The sequence below is a fragment of the Mesocricetus auratus genome, unplaced genomic scaffold (assembly GCF_017639785.1).
Source record: "Mesocricetus auratus isolate SY011 unplaced genomic scaffold, BCM_Maur_2.0 Super-Scaffold_100013, whole genome shotgun sequence".
NCBI classification, from domain to species: Eukaryota; Metazoa; Chordata; class Mammalia; order Rodentia; family Cricetidae; genus Mesocricetus; species Mesocricetus auratus.
In genome coordinates this window covers 82,570,496-82,593,545 of record NW_024429196.1, presented here as the reverse complement: position 1 = coordinate 82,593,545, position 23,050 = coordinate 82,570,496, and the positions used below count along the sequence as shown (strand labels likewise).

Here is a 23,050-nt window from a genome sequence, read left to right as displayed (position 1 = left end):
AAGTTCTTAATGAATATTTTATAAGTATTTGTGTAATGCACTGAAGATAAAAACATGGCTGGGCTTGGGAGATCTGTAAGTGAGCAAAGGTCTTGCTGAGTAAGTGTGAGGCCTGAGCATGGATCCCTTGCACCTGCATTGAATACAGGTTTTTAACAACACAAATACTCTGAGTTTTTAAAGCCAGTGGTTTGTGAATTCTTTGACTAAGGGCCAGGCTCTCTATTTATTGTACCATGAAAGAAGCCCTGCATAATACGTAAATGAGTCAGTGCAGTTATGTTACGATAAAACTTGATATAAATAGGCACGGACCAGATTTGCCCTGGGTCCTAGTTTACTGATTTATGCTTTCAGATTTCATTTTAGTTTGGTTTTTTGTTTTGTTTTGTTTTTCATTTTTTTTTTTGACACAGGGTTTCTCTATGTAACAGCCCTCCCTGATTTGTAGACCAGGCTCTCCTTGAACTCACAGAGACCCACCTGCGACACTACTCCTGGCTTTCTCTTTTAGTTTAAACGGATAAAAGTTATGGGTGAAGAACACAATTTGATATATTGGATATATGTAGACATACGCATGGAAGCAGCATTGGGAGATCTGTCTTCCTCCTGTGAAGATGGAGCAGAAGCAGTTTTTAACAGATAGCTTAAGGGGGCCAGGCTTGAGGCAGGCACTAAATTCTTAGAGTAATCCTTTGACAGATGACATGAAATAGCTTATGGTACTATTTGGGTTAAGAGGTTGAGTTGTTGTTTCTTAAGGGTGAGGCCCTTGAATAACTTCTTCATGTCATATCATAGGATATTAGGTCAGATACAGGGCAGGGAGGTGGATGGCTTTCAAGAGTACTAAAAATAGCCCAAGATAATTTGTCTCTTGACTGCAGCATTTTAATTCTTCATAATCTTGAAGTTTCCCTATTTGGCCTTTTAGAATCTTCAACACAAGTGCAGCTTCTCCTATCTTTTCTCCCTCCCCCCTCCAGGGTTTCTCTGTATTGTTTTGGAGCCTGTCCTGAAACTCGTTCTGTAGACCAGGCTGGCCTCAACTCACAGAGATCCTTCTGCTTCTGCCTCCTGAGTGCTGGGATTAAAGGTATGTGCCACTACACCCTGCTTTAATGATGCTTTATTAACCATGTTTTTAAAAATGTACTTATTCTTATTTTATGTATATTGTCTGCACGTATGTCTGTGTAAGGATATCAGATCTTGGAGTTATAGACAGTTGTCAGTTTCCATGTAGGTGCTGAGACTTGAGCCCGGGTCCCCTGGAAGAGCAGTCAGTACTCTTAACAGATGAGCCATCTCTCCAGCCCCCTTAGCCATGGGTTTTGTTTGTTCTTTTTTTTTGTATGTAGGTTCAAGTTATCCAATCAAAATTACTCCCCATCTTTTACCTTCTTTGCTGTGTAGCACGTGTTGATAGGAATGGCATCTTTGACCTCAAAATAAGAGTTTAAGTATTTCATCATGAAGTAGGGTTCCATGGGATTTTGGGGGTATGCCATTGACCCTTTGCTGTATAATGTAGTGGCTCAAAACAGTAACTGAGGAGTCCTGGCAAGGCTTGGTTGAATAGTTCTGGCTTAAGGCCCCCTTTCCTGGCAGATGCAAGGAGAATTGTATTAGTGACTGGGTTGGTTAGTGCAAGTAGGAGATGGTCATTTACATACATACATGCAAATGAAGTTCTAACTGCGTCTTTTTCCTTTTATTGAAGCTGTTTCCTCTGCCTCTTCTCTACGTTGGCAACCACATAAGTGGCTTATCCAGCACAAGCAAATTAAGGTACAGTTCAAGGTGACAGTGGGGAGGGAGTATCCACCGCCTCTAGTGGTCCAAACACTGAGTTTGATTTTTTCTGAGGTTTTGCTTGGGTGGTGTCCTAGTTTGCTTTCTGTTTCTGTGCTAAAAAAAACGCTATGGCCAAAATCAGCTTGAGCAGGAAAAGGTTTGTTTTAGCTTTCAGGGTTACCTTCTACTGAGGGAAGGCAGGGCAGGAACTGAAGCAGAGACCACAGATGCTGCTTACTGGCGTGCTTCCTCTGGCTTGCTCAGCTACTTTTCTTCCTGGGCATAGCACTGCCCACGCTGGATTGGGTCCTACACCAATTAGGAATCAAGGAATTGCCACACAGGCATGCCCACAGAGGCCATTCTAATGGAGGCAGTTCCCAGATAGATCAGTTTGACAACAAGCCCCGTCACGACAAAGCTGTCACTTGGGAAACAATAGTACTTAACAATGTGAGAAAATACAGTTTTGGGTTTAATTCTAAACGGTTTTTTAGGAATGTTTAAAAGCTTATACTTTTGTTGGTAGTCATGTCCCAACATAAATATGAGGTTTGTGTTTGTCAGAGAAGATATGATTGTCTGGGTAGGTTTGTTCATAATAATATGTCCGTGGTGACTTTTCATTGTAGTTCTGTAGAAACAAGAACATTCCGTCAGACTTGGTGTAGATCATGTTTTGTGTAAAGGGGAAAAAAAAAAGAATAACAGGCAATAGTTATAGGTATGGACTGTACTCACAAGTTTGAGTCTGTGTTTATTTCACAATCCTTTAATTTTATTACAGGGCACTGCTGTGAAAAATGAAAGTTATTATAGAAAGACCACACTATCCTACCAAATTACTAACCAGAAAGTGTAATCTGAAATCTAAAGAAACAAGACGCGTGCAAAAACTGATAGATTGTGTGTGTGTGTGTGTGTGTGTGTGTGTGTGTGTGTGTGTGTGTGTGTGCAGGCCAGAGGTTACCCTTGGTAGTGTTAAGTGTCAACCTGACTAATGTAAGAGACAAACTTGGGCACTGTGAGGGTTGTCTAGGTTAACTGAGAATGTCTGGGGAACATTGTTGACTAGGTTACCATTCCCTGGACTGGAGTCCCAGACCGTGTGTCTGGGGAAGCTGAGTTGATCACCTGCATTCATTATTCTGCCTCTTGATTATTATGTGATGCTCGGCCACTTTGACTTCCCCACCAATTCTGCTCTTGAATTGTGAGCCAGAACCAACCCCTTCTCCTTTAAGTTGCTTTTGCCAACATCAATTTCACGGCAACAGGAAAAGAAACTACACGGGAGAGATGTAGTTTTCTTCTGTCACTTTCCATCTTATTTTCGGAAATAGGATCTTTCCCTGAGTCTAGAGATGACTGTCTGGCCAGACTGGCTGACCAGCAAGTCCCAGGGATTCTCCTGTCCTGTCCCCAGTGCTACATGTACAGATGTCCATACCTGGATATGCTAGAGAATCAGACTGGGGACCCTCATGATTTTGTGGCAGACACTCTACCTACTGAGCCATCTTCTATCCCCTCTTTTTCTTTTCTGTTTTTTTTTAAAGATTTTATTTATTTATTATGTATACGGTATTCTGCCTGCACACCAGAAGAGGGCACCAGATCTCATTATGGATGGGTGTGGCCACCATGTGGGTGCTGGGAATTGAACTCAGGATCTCTGGAAGAGCAGCCAGTGCAGTTAACCTCTGAGCCATCTCTCCATGGCTTATTTTCTTAACAATGTACTTTGTAGCACCAAAATCTTAAAGTCTTTCTAATTTAACTGAAGTATATATAACATAAAGTTTATCACTGTATCTGTTTTAAGTGTACAACTCAAGTGCATTAAGTATATTCATACCCATGTGTGATCCTAGCATTTGGGAAGCCAAAGCAGGATTGCTGAGCCTTTAAGACCAGACTTTGCTACATAATGAGTTTGGGGCTAGAGCCTATCTCTAAAAAATTATATGCACAGTGTAACCATCACTGTTATTTATTTCAGAAACTTTTTCATCATCCCATGTTAAGAGAAGCTTTTCCTTGCTAGCCGCTTTGGTTTATCACCCGCCAGTCGCCTGGGCTCTGCCACATTGTAGTCCCCAAATAAACACACAAGACGCTGTATTAATTATGAAGCTGTTGGCCTTGCTTGTTTCTTACTGGCTAGCTCTGACTTAAGTAATTACCCCATAATTGTTAATCTAAGTATGTCTCTTACCGGAGAGGTTTCTGGGCTTCCTACCCCAATGGCGTTATATCTCGACTCTCCTGTGTTTCTCCTTCCCAGAATCCTCCTGGACTCCTAGTCCCTCCTATCTAGATTCCCTATTGGCCAGACAGTGCTTTATTGGCATAAGACTTCCCCAACAATCCCAAACAGAAACTCTGAATCCATTAAACATTAATTTAGTTATTAGTAATCTCAATATCTCAGTCTCTCAATCTCTCCTTTTCCCTCCCCTTCCCTCCCCTCCGCCTCCCCCTGAAACATCAGATCTCATTACGGATGGTTGTGAGCCACCATGTGGTTGCTGGGAATTGAACTCAGGACCTCTGGAAGAGCCGCCAGTGCTCTTAACCTCTGAGCCATCTCCCCGGCCCTCCCCCTGAAACATATAATCTGATTATAGGGATGGGTATTCAGCAAAGAAAATAAGAGGAAGCAAGATAAAATAAAAACAACTGACCATAATTGCAAGCCTTTATTTTCTGTCCTTCAATTCTGTTCCATTAATTACATACATGTTATTAAATCAGTAATATATGGTCTTGGTTTCTGTAGCTTTGTAGTAAGTTTTGAGGTTGAGAAATGTGTGAGTGCACCTACTTTGCTAATTTTCTTTTTAAAACATTAAAAAATCTCTTTGTCTCTCTCTTTCTGTCTCTCTCTTTCTCTCTTTGTCTCTGTCTGTCTGTCTGTGTGTGTGTGTGTGTGTGTGTGTGTATGTGTGTGTGTGTGCATGTGATGAAAATCCCCATGAAGACCAGAAGAGGGCACCAGATTTCCCAGAACTGGAGTTACAGGTGGTTGCGAGCTTCCACGTGGGTGATGGGAACTGAGCCATCTCTCTGCTTGGCTTTGTTATTCTTCAACAAAAGTTTTGACTTTCTGGGGCCCTTGAATTTCTGTATTGATTTTGGAATTAATGTGCCGGTTTCTGCAGACAAAAAGAAAGCCAGCTCAGACTTGACAGATTTGTGTGTGTGTGTGTGTGTGTGTGTGTGTTGAACCAGTTTATTAAAGGAAATTATTCAATCCCTGTTTTAATCTGATTGGTTAATGGTAAATATTACAGTGAATGTTATCTCATTATATTTAGTATGGAAAATGACCTCAATTAAAAATGTGTGCCATGTTTAAAACAGAAATAGCCACTGACACTGTGTGTCTGATGTTAGGGTTGAATCTTTTCTGACAGCTTGCCAATGTTCACCGTGCTCAGGAAATTTACAATTCCACTCACTTTGCTCCTGGAAGCCATCATACTCGGGTGAGTTTGTTTTCTCTTCATTCCTTTGTTATGTTTCCGACGCACTGTTTTTGTTTGTGTGGGTGAGCAGTGTGTTCATCTCTATTACATGAGGATGTGTGGGACTTTGTGTGTGCATGTGGAAGACATAGGCTGAGGTCCTGCATTTTTTTTCTCTGTTGCTCTCTGCCTCTTATCGAACCTGGGGTTCACCTATTGCCTTGGGTGGTTGGCCAGCGAGCCCCAGGATCTGCCTGTCTCTGCCACCTGGGATTGTGCCATTCTGCCTAGATTTTCACAAGTCCTGGAGCCTCGATTGTTCCACAGGACTTGACCCGCTGAGTCATCTCCCCAGTACCTCTGTTATTTTTACCCAATAAATTCTCACCTTGAGGCCCCCTCTTTCTGAGAAATCGATGGGAATTAATACTTCCAGCAACTTAAGGAACATGTAAGAGGAGTCAACTGTTTCCACAATCCCCTAAAATATTAATGAGGGCTATATGAGTGTTTGTTTATTTATTTATTTATTTTGTTTTTTCGAGACAGGGTTTCTCTGTGGTTTTGGAGGCTGTCCTGGAACTAGTTCTTGTAGACCAGGTTGGTCTCCATTTCACAGAGATCCGCCTGCCTCTGCCTCCTGAGTGCTGGGATTAAAGGCATGTGGCCACCAAGGCCTGGCTGAGTGTTTATTTTTACAGTAGACAAATAGCGTGCTTGTGGTAGAAAAGTGTAAGAGAAATAACAACCACCCTTAAACAGATAACGCATCTGTGTTCTGAACTGGATGGAATGACTAGTGACAAAGAATTGCTAACCCACAGACAGGGGAGGGAACAGGGTTCTGATACTCCATGACATGGTGTCAGAATAAATTAAATCTTACAAGTAGGTTTTTTTTTTTTCTTGTGAGGATACCCAGGCTGACCCCTGAAAATGCAAACTTTGATTTTGCAGTAAAGATTATGTGGCAGTAAAATTTAAAGTTACAGTGTTCTAAGCTGTGGTACTGGACTTAATCTTCGGATGTGCCATAGATGCTCCTGCAGACTAGACTGTATTCTATCCCAGTATCCTTCCAGGGAGAACAGAAGAACCACTTCACAATTAGATTAAGGAAACAGCTTAAGAAATAGGTAAATTTGGCCCGACCACACTTCCAGAGCCTTCTTTATATGATGTTAAATTTTAAGTTTTAGCCATGAAGCTACTAATGTTTGTTTTCAGGTTTTTGTTTTTTGTTTTTTTAACGTAAAAATCCACATTTTAATTTTTTTCTCCCCACCCCTTCCTTTTCTTCTTTCTTGACTACAGGAAACAATTTTCCTTGAGCATCATCCTCAGTGTTTTGGCCATCGTGCTTGGGGCTTTCATAGCAGCTGGGTGAGACGACACTGCCCTGCTGCTCAGTCAGTGGCTTCTCCGTGTCTTTGGGAGTTGGCAGTCCTGTTCTAGAGGTTTTCCTTTTCCTGGCTTCAGCTGGATTGGGCAGCCAGGAGACAAATCTGTTGAGTTAGTGGCATTCCCGTGTGTTCTTGTGAGCATCAAAAAGTGGGTCCCACATTGGCTGGAAGTGCTTCTGAGAACGTGTACTGGCATGTCTAACTGTGGCCTATGGGGGTAAGGGTAGTTGTCAGAGTGGCCCAACGCCACTTAAACTATTATGAGGCTTTTTTTTTCTTTGTAGCTCAATTGTGTGGGTCTTGAGTATAAATTCTGTAAATGACAATGTCCTGTTATAAGTAAGTATCACTGGGTAGTCACATAACTACTCTTGGCAGAAAGTAATGATCTGTTTACTTTTGTCATCAATGCCCTTAGTTTAAAAAGTTTTATTTGAAGTGTTCTTAGGTGTTTGGTTTGAAATAACAGATTTGAGCTCGAGGTGTAGGTCAGTAGGTCAGAATATTAACATGCTCTGGGGCACATGTTCCGTTTTACACACACACACACACACACACACACCAGAGTCAACAGGTTTATAACCCAGTTGTCATTTTATTATTCTGTGATAATTGGTAGACTGCTGATATGTTCCAGAACAGGCCAGTGTTGACTAGTTCAAATTTCCTACCTTCATCATTTATGTAGGTGCAGAGTGGAAGGAAATAACTCTGTCCTTCTATGTATATAGCCCTATACTATGTTAAATAAAAAAGGAAGCCGGGAGTGGTAACACACACCTGTATATCCTCAGTACTGATAGGCAGGTCTCTGATACTCACTTGGCTGGCTAGTGTATCCAAAATGGTGAGTCTAAGGCTCAGTGAAGAGACCCTGTTTTAAATAATATGGTGGAGAGTGACCAAGGAAGACCTGTGAGTGACATCAACCTCTGGCTTCTGCACAAACCGGCGTACATACGTACATGCATGTTAGCACACATTTGTACACATATGTCTTTGGTGGGGAGTGGCCAGTGCAGAACCCGAATGAGTTCAACTGGTTTTGAGCACGTTGATAATTGCTTCTAAAAATCATCTTGCTTTTACCCAAGAACCAGCTTGGAGTAGCAACTCTGACTTTCCCTTACCTTCAGCACTCACCAGATGGATCCCTTCCTGATCAATGACATACAGGGTGCTGAGCCACAGGACACCTGTGACACCAACCTATGCCCTCCTACTGAAGTTTCCTCTGCCCCCCCCATCAGCAACGAGAACTCAATAGGATACAGTGTTAGATCAAGCACTTCACAGCTTAATTAGAGCAAGTGAGGAGTCAGGATACACTCCTGGAAGGTCTAGGGCTCCCACCTCTCTCCCTGTACTTCCTTTCCTTACCCCAGGGTAAGCCCTTCCAAGAAGGAGCATGCTTTTCTTGGAAGCCCACTTTACCCAGAAATTCAGCCTGTTACAAGTAGATGTATAAGATGCAAGAATAGGGAGAGATAGCCCCAGTGGTCAAGAGGACCAGGGTTCAATTTCCAGCACCTACACAGTGGGTGTCTCACAACCATCCATAACTTAGGTTCCAAGGGGGATCTTATGCTCTCTTCCGACCTCCTTGGGTACCTGGTATGTACAGTGTACACATACATACATGCAAGCAAAATACTCATACAATTTTAATACCAAAAAGAATGCAATGTATGGAGTTTAATTTTCCTCAAAAGTGTGCTGGGAGAAAGGGTGCCAGCACTCTGCACATGTTTCTTGGTGAGAAAGTTCCCGAAATAACTTCGACCTGACCAAGCTGGCTTGGCCTACTACTTCCCATTGTTGTTTACATCCTGCTTTGGTAAGCCTAGCTGGCCTGCCTGGGAGTTGACCATCACCAGTATCTTCATATCATAACCATCAGCCAACCACCACAATTATCTTACATCCTGTTTCAGGGCCCTGAACAGGCCCAACTACTTACTGTTCCATGTGTCCTTGTTTTGGTGCCTGTTTGGTCAGTCCCTTCCAGGGATAACTTCCTGTCTACCGAAGTTAGCCAACCCCTGGGCGAATGGTTGTTGATTAGGTTTAGTTGGGATGAGCCAGGTTCACCTGCTGTAATAAATAGGCCCCACATTTTCACTGTTTCTGTACATCAGATATGCACTTCCTCGACTGTGAACACGTAGCAATCAGTGCTTATGAGTGGGTTCTGATTACTGAACCCAGGGATCCAGCCAAGAGGTCCCTACCTCAGGCTTCCTCAGGAATCCAGGAAGGAAAAGAGGTTGTGGGGATTTCTGCACTGGCTCATAAAACTTTTGCTCAGAAGTGATGTGTATTCCCTTTCTTGTATCTCATTCACCCAGGGGAGCCACATGACTGGAAATGTTTTTAAAGAGAATATCTAGGAATAGCCCAAATGACAGCCACACTGGCTGACCCTGAATAGGCTCTATTTTGCATGGCATTTGTATTCTTCATATACTTTAGTCTCACTACTGGCCCAGTGAATGATGGGTAAAAATGGGGCAGGCCGTGCTTTGGGGAGTACCATGCTTCTATTGGGCATTCTTGGCCCCTAGAGGAGACTGAACTCTGGAATCTAAAGCTCCCCCAGAAAGTGTCTTCCCCCCATGCCTCTAGAAGCCCGGGTTTTCCTGCTTATTCAAAAATTAGAGTTTAGTTGTTTCATTAAAATATTTTGTATGTATGTGCTGTATTCACATGTACACTTATGCGTGTGTGTAGGCCAGAGGTCAACATCACTCCTCAGGAGTTGTCCATTTTATTTCTTCAAACAATGCTTCTCACTGAGTTGGAATTTTCTGAATTGTTTAGGCTGGCTGGCCAGGGAGTCCTAGGGATCCACCTATCTCCCCTTCTCAGCTCTAAGATTACAATCAAAGGGGTTTCTATTTAATTAATTAATTAATTAATGTATTTATTTATTGCCCAAGACAAGAGTTTCTCTGTGTAGCCCTGGCTGTCCTGGAACTAGCTCTATAGACCATGCTGGCCTCAAACTCACAAAGATCCACTTGCCTCTGTTTCCTGAGTGCTGGGATTAAAGCCCCCACCTGGCTCAAAAGGGTTTTTAATGTGGATTCTGCGGATTGAATTCAAGGCCTTACATTTGTGTGACAAATGCTTTGCCAGTAGAACTACCTGTCCAGCCCCCCCCCAAAGAAAAACTATAAACAAGTTGAATTTAACAGTTCTGTGGGTCGATGGAATCATTTGCAGATCTGGTAACCCAGAGAACCGGCTCCCTCCAGCGATTCCTGCAGGCAGCATTTATGAACAGGGAGCCGCCAAAGCGACATAGACTGATTAGCCAAAACATGCTGCTTTGGCATCAGGGCTGTTCTGAAGTTAGAGGTCATTGAGAACTGAGAGATGCAAGGAAACTTTGCCGTCCTTTGTGCCCGATGGCTGGATGTAGCCTCCCTTTGTAGAGGTGACCAGCCACTTCTACTGCTGGGCACAGACAGATGACACTGGGATAAGTCTGCATAATCCAACTCTAAAATGACCTTTCACCATTGTTTCCAGCTAGATTCCAGTTTGGCTCTGGACACTGGAACCCTCTTTCTTTTCAAAGCAGTGTCCAACTGCTTTGAGTTTCATTTTCCTGTGAATTACTGTACATGGAAAAGAGTAATGTGATTTGTATTCATTTTACTTGTCCGTTAAATTAGCAGTCCACAACCGGTGAGAAGCAATGTTACTTGCCTGTGGTATTATCTCCTCCAGAGGGATATTGTCTGAGTTGCAAACCCTCCTGGGCAAATGCAGTGAAATCTTGTTTCACTAACAACCAAGTAGCCAGCTAGCTAGTTAACTAAATTCGCAACCCCCAAGTATTCAACCTAAGAGGGTACATGAAAGATTTGACTTCTGACCGCTTGTGTTATGAATTATGACCTGGGTCTGGGATAAGAAGGAAGTGCAGGTGGGTTAGTCACATCACACATCAGCTATGGTTGTCTGCCTCATCCCTCTGTCATATCCCCTCACGTTTTTTATGTTGGTGCTACTTATTTAGGATGGAGATTGTGAGGTGCTTCGAAGTCCTGGAAGAAGGGAGCCCTGGAAGGCTTGCAAATAGGCACATAGGTCCTTGCTTCACCTTTTGACAGACAAGGAACTGTCTGGGCACCAGATGGAGGTGTTATTTACCAGCTGTCTAACATGAGCTGTACCCCGGGGCCTTGCTTACAATAAGCCGGAATACTGGTGGGTGGGCAAAGCGTGCCCTCAGGACAGTCACAGCTCACTAATTATTGTGCCAACCTGCCAGTTAGCAAATAAAGGATTTTGCAGTTAAGGTCCCTGGGTCTTGAGCTAAGTGTAATTACGTTGAGGTCACCTGATCAGCTCTTGTTCTCTCTCATCTGGGAGAAATCAGAGGCATTAAACAGCTCACTACTGGTCGGGCAGATAACTTCCCCCAGAAAAGATGGTACTGGCACTGCACACAGATTTGGCCCGACAAAGGACAAGCAAGCAGATTCTGCGGCCACGGTGAGAGTGTCTTTATAACGGCCTCCCCCTTCCCGTTCTCCCTGCCAGCTCTGACCTTGCATTCAACTTGGAAGGCTACGTTTTTGTATTCTTGAATGATATCTTCACAGCAGCGAATGGAGTTTATACCAAACAGAAAATGGACCCGAAGGTACCAGACTTCCCTCCTGCAGCTTTTTCGCCTTGTGCCATCTGGCTCATGAAATGACATGAAAAATGAAAATGAACATGTTCAGTTTTGGCATGTAACCCGATGCACGCATCCTGCAATCTAGAAACTACTAATTTCTTTTCACTTATCTTATGTGTATCAGACCTTGTTATTCTTGGTAGTGATAGCTGAAAATTAGGGATGAAAGGATGTCTCTAGTTTAGATGCACAATCAGAATATGAATATATATGTATGCATATATATATATGCAAACTCATTTTTTAAAGCAGCATCAATAATGACCATGACAAATCCACAAGAGGGGAGGATACCATGATTTAGACCATTCCGCCTTTAAACCTCCATTTCTCCAAACCTATTTCCTCATCACGAAGTGAGATTGCCGGGATGGTCGTTTGCCATGTCCTCCAGTGGTAGCCACCTCTTCTGATTGCAAGCTGTTGGGGCTGCCTGTTGTGCCAACCCCCAGCCCTCACCAGGCCCCAGCTGTGACCGGAAGCTGTCTGGGGTGGGCCAGGCATATGGGTCTTTGTTCTGAGCTCTTTGTGCTTTGTGAGGGAGTTCTTGACTGATGGGTGCTTTTTCTGTGAGCTGTTTTTAAAATCTGTATGCCCATTTGTTTCTTTGAATGGTGACAGTTTTACAACAACGGGTTCGTTGCCTTCCTGAAAATACAATATGTCACCCCCCCCTTTTTTTTGGTAGAGAAGTGGGTGGCCACCTGAGTGAAAGCAAACACAGAAGGCTGCTATTCTTTAATGGATTTGACAGATGTTTGAAAAGAGTTGGTTAACACTGTAAATTTCCATTATCTCATTTCGGGACTTCCTATTTTGAATAGCATGCTCAAGAGTGGAGTGTTAGAGATGGGGTAGGACATCAGAGGCCTTCTGTTTCCATCCGTCGCATACGTGGTTGGTGTGGAACGGATATTTATTCTCCAGTTACAACAAAGTACAAAATGTTCCATTTTGCAAGACGTTGGTCAAAAGTCTTACAAGCACAGAGCCAGCCTGCTATACATTCTAACTATGCATAAATAGATGAATTGGCCCAGGAGACACACACTACCTTGTATCTCTAAAGTTGAACGCGGTTTTCTTATTCTCACAGGAGCTGGGGAAATATGGAGTGCTTTTCTACAATGCATGTTTCATGATCATCCCAACTGTCATTATTAGTGTCTCTACGGGAGACTTTCAGCGGGTAGGTATGGCCTACATAAAGAACATGGCTAAGGCATGTGAAGGTGAACTAGGGTGAGTGTGTTCCATGCATCTTTGACTTTATTGTATTTTCACTCTATAGGTTAGCTGGGAGGTAGCCCTATCGTTGGTGGAGGAATACCTGTAATTTATTAAGTCCTCATCGTCTAGGAGAATGTCACCTCCTGATATGGTGCTGGGAGCCTGCTGTATGCCCTGTCTGGCCTCTCCCATTGGAGACGCTGGAGACTTAGACAGAGCTCTTTGAATTGAGTGGCTGCCAGACACTGAAATTGGAGATAGACCAAAGAACTCTGTAGAATTATTATAGAAGAAAATCATAATTAGAAAAATATATTTAAAGTCATAAGAACAATATCTAGGCCTGGGGATGTAGCTCAGTGGTAGAACATTGGCTAGCGTGCACAAGGCTGTGGGTTTGATCTTCAGTGACACAAAGGGAAGCGGTGATTGGGAGCTTTTCTCTAAAATGATAAAATACTAAAGCTATGATGTTTAAAATATAACTCTTTGGGGCTGGGGAGATGGTTTAGCAGGTAAAGGCACTTGCTGCCAAGGCTGATGACCTGAGTTCCATCCCCAGGACCCATACACAGTACAGATGGAGAGAGGTGACTCTGGCAAATTGTCCTCTGACTGTCACACATGTGCCGTGTATCAGCTCTACATCTACACCACACACACATACAATATAATATAAAACTTACTACAAAATACGAGTACACCTTAAGCATTGTATAACAAGAGATGGCCAGAGATGCAGGATGTATACTGTAATTAGTAATGAAAATTGACCCTAACGGGAAGATCTGACCCATTTTCACTCTGTAACTGTTGCAATGTTCACTGGACTATACTAAGATCTTTCAGCTAGTCACTTGGGACTGCGGCTGAGTCAGTTTTTGAATTCGAACCAAATATTATGAAGAAGGGAATTCATGTAGATCGGTACAAAGTTTGAATTAAGCACATTGGAAGCTGATGGGTAACGTGGAGTGAAAATAATTCTCTACCTTTTGCTGGAAGAAGAGTGAGCATGTAGACTGGGAGAGATGGGAGAGATGGAGAGGCCAAAGTTTTCGGTGACTCACCATTTTTAGGAAGTGAGTGCTGGACTTTGGACTTACATAGTTAGTAGATTATTAACTGTGCTTTGATCCCACCTCTGGGAAATCAAGTCGGAGACAAAAGCCCTTGTTAATAAACCAGGTCCTTCGAAGAGACTCATTTGGCCTTTCCTGCAGTGGGACCAAAATAGATACAGTGTGTTGTAACTGATGGAGGAGAATTTTAAAAACTGGGCTTTTTTTTTTCTGATTAAAAACCCAAAATGAGAAAGACTCATAATCCAGAATGCTTTTATAGATGCTGTTTCTTCAAATGTTATCAGTATAGATTCAGTCTTAAAGAAATAATAGCAAACTAACATCTATTTAGCTGTAGGCTGGTACATATATTATATAATATTGATAAATAACCCTCCCTGGGTTTGTGGTGTCAGAAATAAATAATTTTTATTTACAGTTCACATAAATACTTCTAGCTCTTGGTTTTTAATTTATTAATTTAGTATTGTTATTATTTTATTATTATTATTATTATTATTTTATATGTGTGTGAGGGTACACTCATGCCATGGTACACACAGGGAATCAGAGAACCACTTTGGAAGTAACAATAAAATCTGTTTATAATGGAAACTTTCAAACATATGCAGAAGTTTGGAGAAAATAGTTTTATATATATATACACACACATATATATATATATATTTTTTTTTTTGGTTTTTTGAGACAGGGTTTCTCTGTATTGTTTTGGAGGCTGTCCTGGAACTTGCTCTGTAGACCAGGCTGGCCTCGAACTCACAGAGATCCACTGCCTCTGCCTCCCGAGTGCTGGGATTAAAGGTGTGTGCCACCAATGCCCGGCTAAATAGTTATTTATATTTACTGTGTGTCTCTTTGCTAGGAGAAGAGGGTAATTATTATTAATATGCCCACGGTACTAAAGGTGGTAAGGCTGTGCCAGATGAATTTAAAGCGAACTGTCACTAACCTCACCATGGATCTTTTACTTCACAGGCCACTGAATTCAGCCACTGGAAGAACATCTTGTTTATCATTCAGTTTCTTCTTTCCTGTCTTTTGGGGTAAGAAACTGTACATGAGCAGAAGAGTTGGTTGATAGTATCTCTTGATAAGTCAGATCTAAATATGCCCTCTGACTGCCTCTCTGCGCTGCCAGAATCTTGTTTCCTGTGTTTCTCTGTGCTGGAAGTACAGACTTTATATTCTTGTTGGTCTAAACATTTCAGTGTCACAGCTATTTATGGAGGTCAGAGAGAGTTCTGGGTCCCCTGGATCTAGAGTTACAGGTGTTGTGAGTCACCACGTGGGTGGTGAGAACTGAACCCAGGTCCTCTGCAAGAGCAGAAAGTGTTCTTAACCAGTGAGCCATCTCTGTAGCTTCCACTAACTCTTTCTTTAGCTTTGATGGATTTAATAGTTATCCTGTTGATGGAATTCTTAATTTGTTATTATTGATGTGTGTGTGTGTGTGTGTGTGTCCATCCACCCATGTACCACATGTATGGAAGTTCAGTCCTGGATTTGCCACTTACTAGCTCTGAGTTTGTGATAAGTTGCTTAACCTTATCTTCCCATGAGGCTAGGGTATGCAGACTTGGTAGAGCAGACTTGGAACATGCTAAACACGTAGGAAGGGGTCAGTAGGAAATGCTATATTGTACACTGTGGAGCATGCCTGTAGTTCCATCACCCAAGGAGCTGAGGCAGGAGATTCTCCAAGTTTGTGTGCAGACTGAGCTAGGAGGAGGAAGAAAACAAAAAAGAAAAACATTCTTGCGATTGCTAATATCCCTTTCTTGGTTTTGTTTTGGCCTTTTTGAGAGAGGGTCTCCCATTATCCCAGGCTTGAGTTCTGGTTGTCCCGACTCCATCTTCTGAGTGCTGGGATCACAGGATCACACCACCATACCCAGCTAGGACTCTCTCTCTTCTTGAAATCATTGAGTTTGGCTGTCTGCTTTCTCCACAGACAGACTTGTCGTAGTGTTTCTGCTCTTCCATGCCCTCCTTTATTAAGTTTTAATTCCAAAACTGTGCCTAGAAGTCAGCTCCAGCTTTGGCATATTGGGTTTTCAAATTTATGCTTCCTGGAGGATTCTTAGTTAAAAGTTGTTGCAACCAGCTGTTTTGCTCCTCTGTAGCCTCAGAAGTCGCTGCTCAGGATCACTGGCCACTCTAGCTTGGGCTGTCCACTCAGCAGGCAGCTCAGGTTTAGTGTCAGGTACATCCCAGGGCAGGACCCAGAGAGCCAGCTGCAGCCTCTTAGTTAATTTCCACCACTTTCAAGTTTGTATCCCAACCTTCTTTTCCTCAACCACCTGAGGGACCTTTATTGAATTTGTTGAAATTATAATTTTAAAATACCACATTAAAATTGCTTTATAATTTAACATTTATTCTCTCTCTCTCCCTCTCTCTCCCTCCCTCCCTCCCCCTCTCTCTCTCTCTCCTTTTACCATATCCATCCTAGGAATTGAGTATAGTTTATGAGGCTTGGAGGCAAGGGCCTTTATATGTTGAGCTGTCTCACTGGACTTTACTACATTGTTTTTTTTTTTTAATAAGCTTGCTACAATGCCAATAGAATGTTGAAAGGGTAGGCATTTAATTTCCCTTTGAGTTATGGTGAGGTTACACTAATCCTCTGGAAACTTCGGTGGGCGATTGAGGGTTTTCAAATAGGCTGAGGGGACTGAGTGCTTCAGGAAGGTGAGATAGACCATGGGAACTCAAATAACCAGTGCATGCAAGGTAAACCGCAGGCTGAGCTGCAGGCTGGCAGCCTCAATTTGAAAAAAGGCCGCTGTAAGAGATTACAGGATCCAGTTCATTCCTTTAGCAGCTGGCACTGGCTTCCTGTTGTCCAAGTGGATTATCCTATTGTATTTCTAACCTGTCTAGGGACCTTTGATCTCTCCGAGGAAGCAATATGCTCTTTAATAGAAACACAAAGACGTCAGGGTGCCCAGAGTTGTTGTGGCCTTCCTCTCTCTCTGTTTCTCTCCTCCCTCCTCCCTCCTCTCTCCTCCTCTCTCTTTCTCTCCCTCTCTCCCTCCCTACCCACCTGCACACTCATGTGCACCAAAACACAGAGGTCAAAGCAGTTCCAGGGTGTAAAATTCTCCAAAGTCATCATTTACCTTGCTTTTTTTAGAGACAGGGTTTCTTAATGACCTGGAAGTCACTGACTCAGCTAGCCATCAAACCCTAGGGTTCCACTCACTTCCCTGTACACTGCCATGCCCAGCTTTCCCCCACTCCTAGAGCACTGGTTGAAACTGGGGTTCTCATGACACTCTCCTCATTTGCTAGAGCATCCTCAAAACTCATAAAGAAAGCACCAGATATCCTAAGGCTTGTTATAAAGGATAGTTTAAAGAATACAGATTGAGAAGCTAGAGAAAAAAAAATGCAGACTTGGGAGAGTCAGCCGTGGAGGTGGGGTACACTGCTCTCCTGATGAATGCAAGGTTCACCCTTGTTTTCCTCTTTGTAAATCCCCTGGTGCTCAGTTGTCGTGGCATAGAGAGAACTGAAATCTGGACCGTGGTGTGGAGATGCAATTGGACAGGCAGGGTATGTTCTCACATTGACAGGCAGCGAGGGGGCAAGTCTGGAAAGCCTTTCTGTTCAGACGTTTCCCACTCTCTCTGTAGCTTCCTTTCTTCTAGATGTGGGACACTACCCTTCATAAATGGGGTTCTTATGATCATTTACCAGATGAGATAAGTCAGAGAGTTTCTTTATGGCCAGCTCCAAGACAGAAGGAGGAGAAAGATGGAGTAGAGGGAGATGAACACTGATGTCAACTCATTTTATTCAGCTTTGGGCTGAAGCCCACGGGACTGTGCTGCCCACATCTGGGGTAGGCTTTCCCTTCGGTTAAAGTTAAACGTTTCTGGAAATTCCCTCACGGAAATGCCCAGTAGTACTTTTCTGTGCTGATCCTAAGTCTAGTCATATTGACGAGCGTGATCACTACCATATCATTACATATAACGATATTCGATGCTATATATGGAAAACAATATATTTATTTACCAAAGAGAGAGAGAGAGAGTCGCACAGACTAGAGGAGTTAGAAGCGTGCCTGGCTTCCAGGAGAAAAAAGGGAGGTCCTTTTCCTTTCACTTCCTTTTATCTCTACCTGTGCTAATTTACTTGTCCCCGCCCTGATGGGCAGATAGCTTTGTGGGGTTTACTCCTACAATTACATTCAGTAGTAGGTGTGCAATTTGGTTTTTTACTGGCCAGACATGTGCACTACACTCGTGTATATGCTGGCCGGCTTTGTATGAAGCTCAAAAATAAGTAAATAAGTACAAACAGAAGCCAAGTGATGTGATTTCCTATGTGTGCTGGGATAGTTTTATCCAACTCAGTTGAGAAAAATGCCTTAGTAAGATCTGGCTGTAGGGCATTTTCTCAATTAGTGATTGCTGGGGCGGGGGCAGCCCATCGTGGGTAGTATCATCCCTGGGCTGGCCATCCTGGGTTTGATTAGAAAGCAGGTTGAGCAAGCCAGTAAGCAGCACTCCTCCATGGTGTCTGCACTGGCTCCTGCCTCCAAGTTCCTGTCCTGACTTCCTTCAGTGACAGACAGTGCTGTGGCAGTGTAAGCTGAATAAACGCTCTCTTGCACAAGTATCTTTGGTCATGGTGTTACATCACAGCAATAGTAACCCTAAGTAAAACACCATGTAAGGAATTAACGAAGGTCTTTTAGATCAAGGCCTTGGTCTTATCCAATGCCCTTTGTAGGTAATTCTTGGCACGTAGAAATATTTTTTTAACAAATAATTTATACTGTGTGTGTGAGTGTGTGAGTGAGTGTGTGTGTGTGTGTCTGGGTGTGTAGACATGCCTGTGTGTGTACACATGTCTGAAGGCCAGTGGTTGACATCAGATATTGCCTCTATTGCTCTCTACTTTGCCTGTTGACAAAAGGTCTCCCACTGAACCTAGAGCTCCCTGATTTGGTTATGCTGGGTGACCAGCATAGCCCATAGACTCCCTCTCTTCTTTGCATCTCCTAGTCCTGGGGTTACATGTGTGCACAATCCCACCTGGCTTACACAGGGTGGTGGTGGCGCACCCCTTTAATCCCAGCACTCTGTGAGTTTGAGACCAGCCTGGTCTATAAGAGCTAGTTCCAGGACAGCCTCCAAAGCCACAGAGAAACCCTGTCTCAAAAAACCAAAAAAGAAACCAAACAAACAAAAAACAAACAACCCCCCCCCAAAAAAACCAATCCCACCTGGCTTTATTTTTTAAACAAGTGCTCAGGGTCTAAACACAAGTCTTCATCCTTGCCTAGCACATATTTTACAAGCTGAGCCCATTTAAAAATAACCTCTAAAACAAACAAATTAACAAAACCAGGTGTAGCTCACACCTTCAATCCCAGAACTTGGGAGGAAGAAGCAGTGGATCTCTTCGAGTTCAAGGCCTGCTCTACAGATCGAGTTCCAGGACAGCCAGAGCTACACAGAGAAACCCTGTCTTGAAAAACAAAAACAAGCCAAACAAAATTCCTATATTCTCCTTCTCTGAGGACATCTAGTGGGCACATTGAGAAGTGCAGCCTTTCTATCTTCAAACCCTCTGTTAGGAAGGACTGGGCTTCATCCCCCGCCACCCCCCAACTCCAGTTTGTTAGCGAGCGATCTCCTCCTCTAGCTCAGTAGTGGTGAGTAAATGTCCTGGCTGCCCGTACTCCTGGCAGATGGGTAATGGGGTCTCGGGTCAAGGTGTTTTTCAGAGTGGACTGACAAAACTAATAACATTTCTATCAAGACAAGGGCATTTTGGCAGCTATGGTATGGTATGCCCTTCATCCAAGCACTTGGAAAACAGAGGCAAGTGGATCTCTCTGAATTCAAGGCCAGCCTTGTCTACACAGTGAGTTCCAGGCCCGCTAGGGCTACAAAGAGAGACCCACTCTGTCTCAAACAGACAAACAAAAAAAATGCAATGGGTCACCAAAAACAAAGACAAAAAACTCCCCCTCAACAAAAACAAAAGCCTCTTGGAAATAGAAAGGGGAATAACTGAGAAGGGGGTAGCGGGGGTGGAATGTGATCAAAACACACTGTGACACTGTGTACCGTATGAAGATGTCATAATGAATCATGTGGGATTAATACGCGTTGATAAGAAATCCTTTTCTCTCCCTCACTTTGTGGATGCACCAATGAGAAATGCCGGACACCTAATCAGGTTTGGCTTATGCACAGCTGAGCCTATTTCTTGTAAGCAAAAACAAAACAAAACAAAACCCAACGACAAATGTTCAGATCCGGCTCTAGAACCTTCATGACACCCGGAATAGGTCGGCGCTCATGCTGTCTGTGCCTCTTGCCCTCAGGTTTCTGCTGATGTACTCCACAGTTCTTTGCAGCTACTACAACTCAGCCCTGACCACAGCAGTGGTTGGAGCTATCAAGGTAAGTGATGGGGGAGCCTTGCCCTGAACACCTGGGTGGGAACCAGATGGAAACTGTGCGCTGAAAGCTGCTTTTGCCGTGGACAGATATGCAGTGAGTGTGAAGGCTTGTGACTCCCTGGGGGGTGGGGGAGGTCTGTGTGATTCCTCTGCTGGTCTAGCGTGTGAGTGAGGTTGCTAACTCAAAAAGGAAAGAGATTATTACTTTAAAATTGGAGGCAGGTGAGGACATAATTTGGGTGGGGGAACAAGGAACAACCGGAAAGAAAAATAATGCAAGTATCTATGGCTACTTTGTTGCCTGGGATTTGGTTTTCTGGGAGAACTTGCCCTCTAAGAAGACAAACTCCGCTGAAGGAAGTTTTCGGTGACATTTGTGCTCTGTGATTAAGCAGTGAACTTGGATTGGTAGACTGGCACAAAGGTATTTTGTGTATGCCTGTGAGCATTTGGAAACGCACATGCTTGAATAGGGAGTGGGCTGAATTCTAGTCCACACTTTTCTATTCACGTAGGCTCCTAGAGTGAGTGAGCAAATCTTACCTACTCCACCCAGTGGCTTCCTCAAGTAGCTTGTACAGAGTTCTGCTTAGAACTTAGCAGCTCTGTTCAGGTTGGGGGTGATGGGGATAAAAATGTCCTGTGCTGTGATGGTGGAAAGATGGGAGCTGGCAAGCCGATTACAACTTGGCTCTCCCACCTTTTGCCTGCAAGGAGTGAACAGTGCAGTTTTCTTTTACTACATTTTAGTTGACTTCATCTATTTATAAAGCCATGTGCCATTAGGCATTCTATGCAAAGTAACCCAAATGTCTGGCTTCAGGTTTCACATGTCTGCATTTTCCCTGAAATTCCTTTCAGTGATGAGCCTCCCCCACCCGCCCTTTCTTTGCAGAATGTATCCGTTGCCTACATTGGGATGCTGGTTGGCGGAGACTACATTTTCTCCCTCTTAAACTTCATAGGGTTAAATATTTGGTAAGTGAACTCACAGTAAAGCAAAGGGCTTAACATAATTACTAGGTATACAGTAAGCGAAAAGAACAAAGAGAAATGTTCTGTTTGTCGTGCTGGGGATGGAACCAGGGCCACATGCATGCCAGGCAAGTAAGTGTTCTGTCACCAAGCCACACCCTCTGCTTCAGGCCCTTTGTGTTTGGAGACATCGTTTTCACAAGGTCTCTGGGGACGTGTGTCATAAAGAATCTCAGGACTGAGGTCTAAACTCAATTCCCACATCTTTCTCTGATGGGGAAGTCCTGTGTATATGTCAATAAAGCACTGTTGGCCAATAGGGAAGCAAGATAGGTGGGACTAGGAGTCCAGGAGGACTCTGGGTAGGAGAAACACAGGTAGTCATCATATAGCCCACCAGAGAAGTAAGATGTCTGGTAAGAGAAATACTTATATGGATTAAATATTAAGTCAAAGATAGCCAGTAAGAAACAAGCAAACAGCCAACAGCTTCATAATTAATACAGCATCCTGTGTGTTCATTTGAGGATTGCAACGTGGCAGAGCCCAGGTGACTGCTGGGGAAAAACCAAAGCGGCAGGCAAGGAAAAGGCTTCTCTCTACATTTTTCCTGCCATGTGGGTCTCATAACCTTGTGGCCTTTTGAAGTGCTGAGTCCTGAGGATGCCGTCGGGACTGTGATGCTTTTGAACACAGTTTTGGGTTCTAGGCATGGGTATCATTTGTAGAATCCTTGCATATACTTCTAGTCAGTAGAGTTTGAGCGCTCACTTTCTTTTCCTATCTCAAACATTTATAGATAAGAAATTCTCAATCCACAACCCTGTGAGGAAAAAAAAAAACCCAGAGATCTTAGTAGTTAGGTGCAAAGTAAGCTGACTGCGATTGTAAAAACATTAACAGTGCTTGTGGGATTTTTCACTTTTCCCCCTTTCTCTTCAGCATGGCAGGTGGTTTAAGATACTCCTTTTTAACACTGAACAGCCAATTAAAACCTAAACAACCTGTGGATGAAGAAAGCATGCCTCTGGATCTGAAGAGCTAGACTGGAAGGCAGAGTTGCAGGCTTAGGCTGGAGAAGGCAGCCGCGGCAGGCGTGGGCAACCCAGAGATCCTACACCTAGGACAGTCACCTGTTTGGTCAGAGCACAAACAGGAATGCCTATGAAATACAAAGAAAGCTACCTCACATGTCACTGCACAAGGAGCCACCAGGAACCCGAGACGAACAGCACAGAACCTCCCCCAACTCAAAGTTTTTGAATGTGCTCAGGGGGACTTCTCAAAGGTGACCTTGCTTATCAGCACCTTGGCCTTAATTTCAAAGGCCCCAGCCAAAGCAAGTGCCAGGGAGAACTTTTTTGTTGTTGAAACATCTCTTTATTTTCATAAAAATCAGTCATATTGATTTAAACTATGTTGATTTTGTTTGTTTGTGTTCATCTCATCAATGGCAATAACTAATGCAAGGGGCTACTTTGTTTCTTCTGCCCAGCCCCCACTCCCCAGGTTTGTTCAAGGGAATTTGAGAGTTACAATGTGTATGAATGACAATTCCCCCGTCCCCACTGGTAACAGCTAAGTTTATAGAAGCAGAGCCAGAGGTAGTAGCAACTGAAGGAATCTGCTTCCGACTACCCAGTACAATTATTGCGTGTATGTGCCATGGGCTGTGGTAGTCAGAAGACAGCTTTGTGGAATTAGCTTTTAAAATCCTTTCACTTTTCTGTGGGTTTTAAAAGACTGAACTTGGGTCAGGAGCCTCCTCCCACTGCCTTCTTGCCAGCCCAAATACAGGCTCTCACTGTGTAGTCAGACTCCATCTGAGTGATAAGACACCCCGACAAAAGCACTTAATGGAGAAAGGGTTTGTTTTGGCTTACAGGTGTAGGGTACAGTCCACTGTGACAGGGAAGTCATGATGACCAGAGGTGAGCTGGCCATGTATTCACAATCAAGGAGCA

General features: G+C 43.5%; 1 protein-coding gene across 2 annotated transcripts in view; it reads left to right on the top strand.

Annotated features, from left to right (window-relative positions):
- Positions 1-22,500, top strand: part of Slc35d2 (solute carrier family 35 member D2) — a 34,182-nt gene extending 11,682 nt beyond the window's left edge. For both annotated transcript variants that reach the window (XM_005078438.4, XM_040756145.1), the window contains 9 exons: positions 1,727-1,794; positions 5,220-5,291; positions 6,585-6,653; positions 11,228-11,330; positions 12,466-12,558; positions 14,660-14,727; positions 20,034-20,112; positions 21,007-21,089; positions 22,029-22,500. In XM_005078438.4, the coding sequence (XP_005078495.1) occupies positions 1,727-1,794; positions 5,220-5,291; positions 6,585-6,653; positions 11,228-11,330; positions 12,466-12,558; positions 14,660-14,727; positions 20,034-20,112; positions 21,007-21,089; positions 22,029-22,131 (738 nt within the window). In that variant the 3' untranslated portion in view covers positions 22,132-22,500. The remainder of the gene's footprint in view (positions 1-1,726; positions 1,795-5,219; positions 5,292-6,584; positions 6,654-11,227; positions 11,331-12,465; positions 12,559-14,659; positions 14,728-20,033; positions 20,113-21,006; positions 21,090-22,028) is intronic.
- Positions 22,501-23,050: the final 550 nt, after the last annotated feature.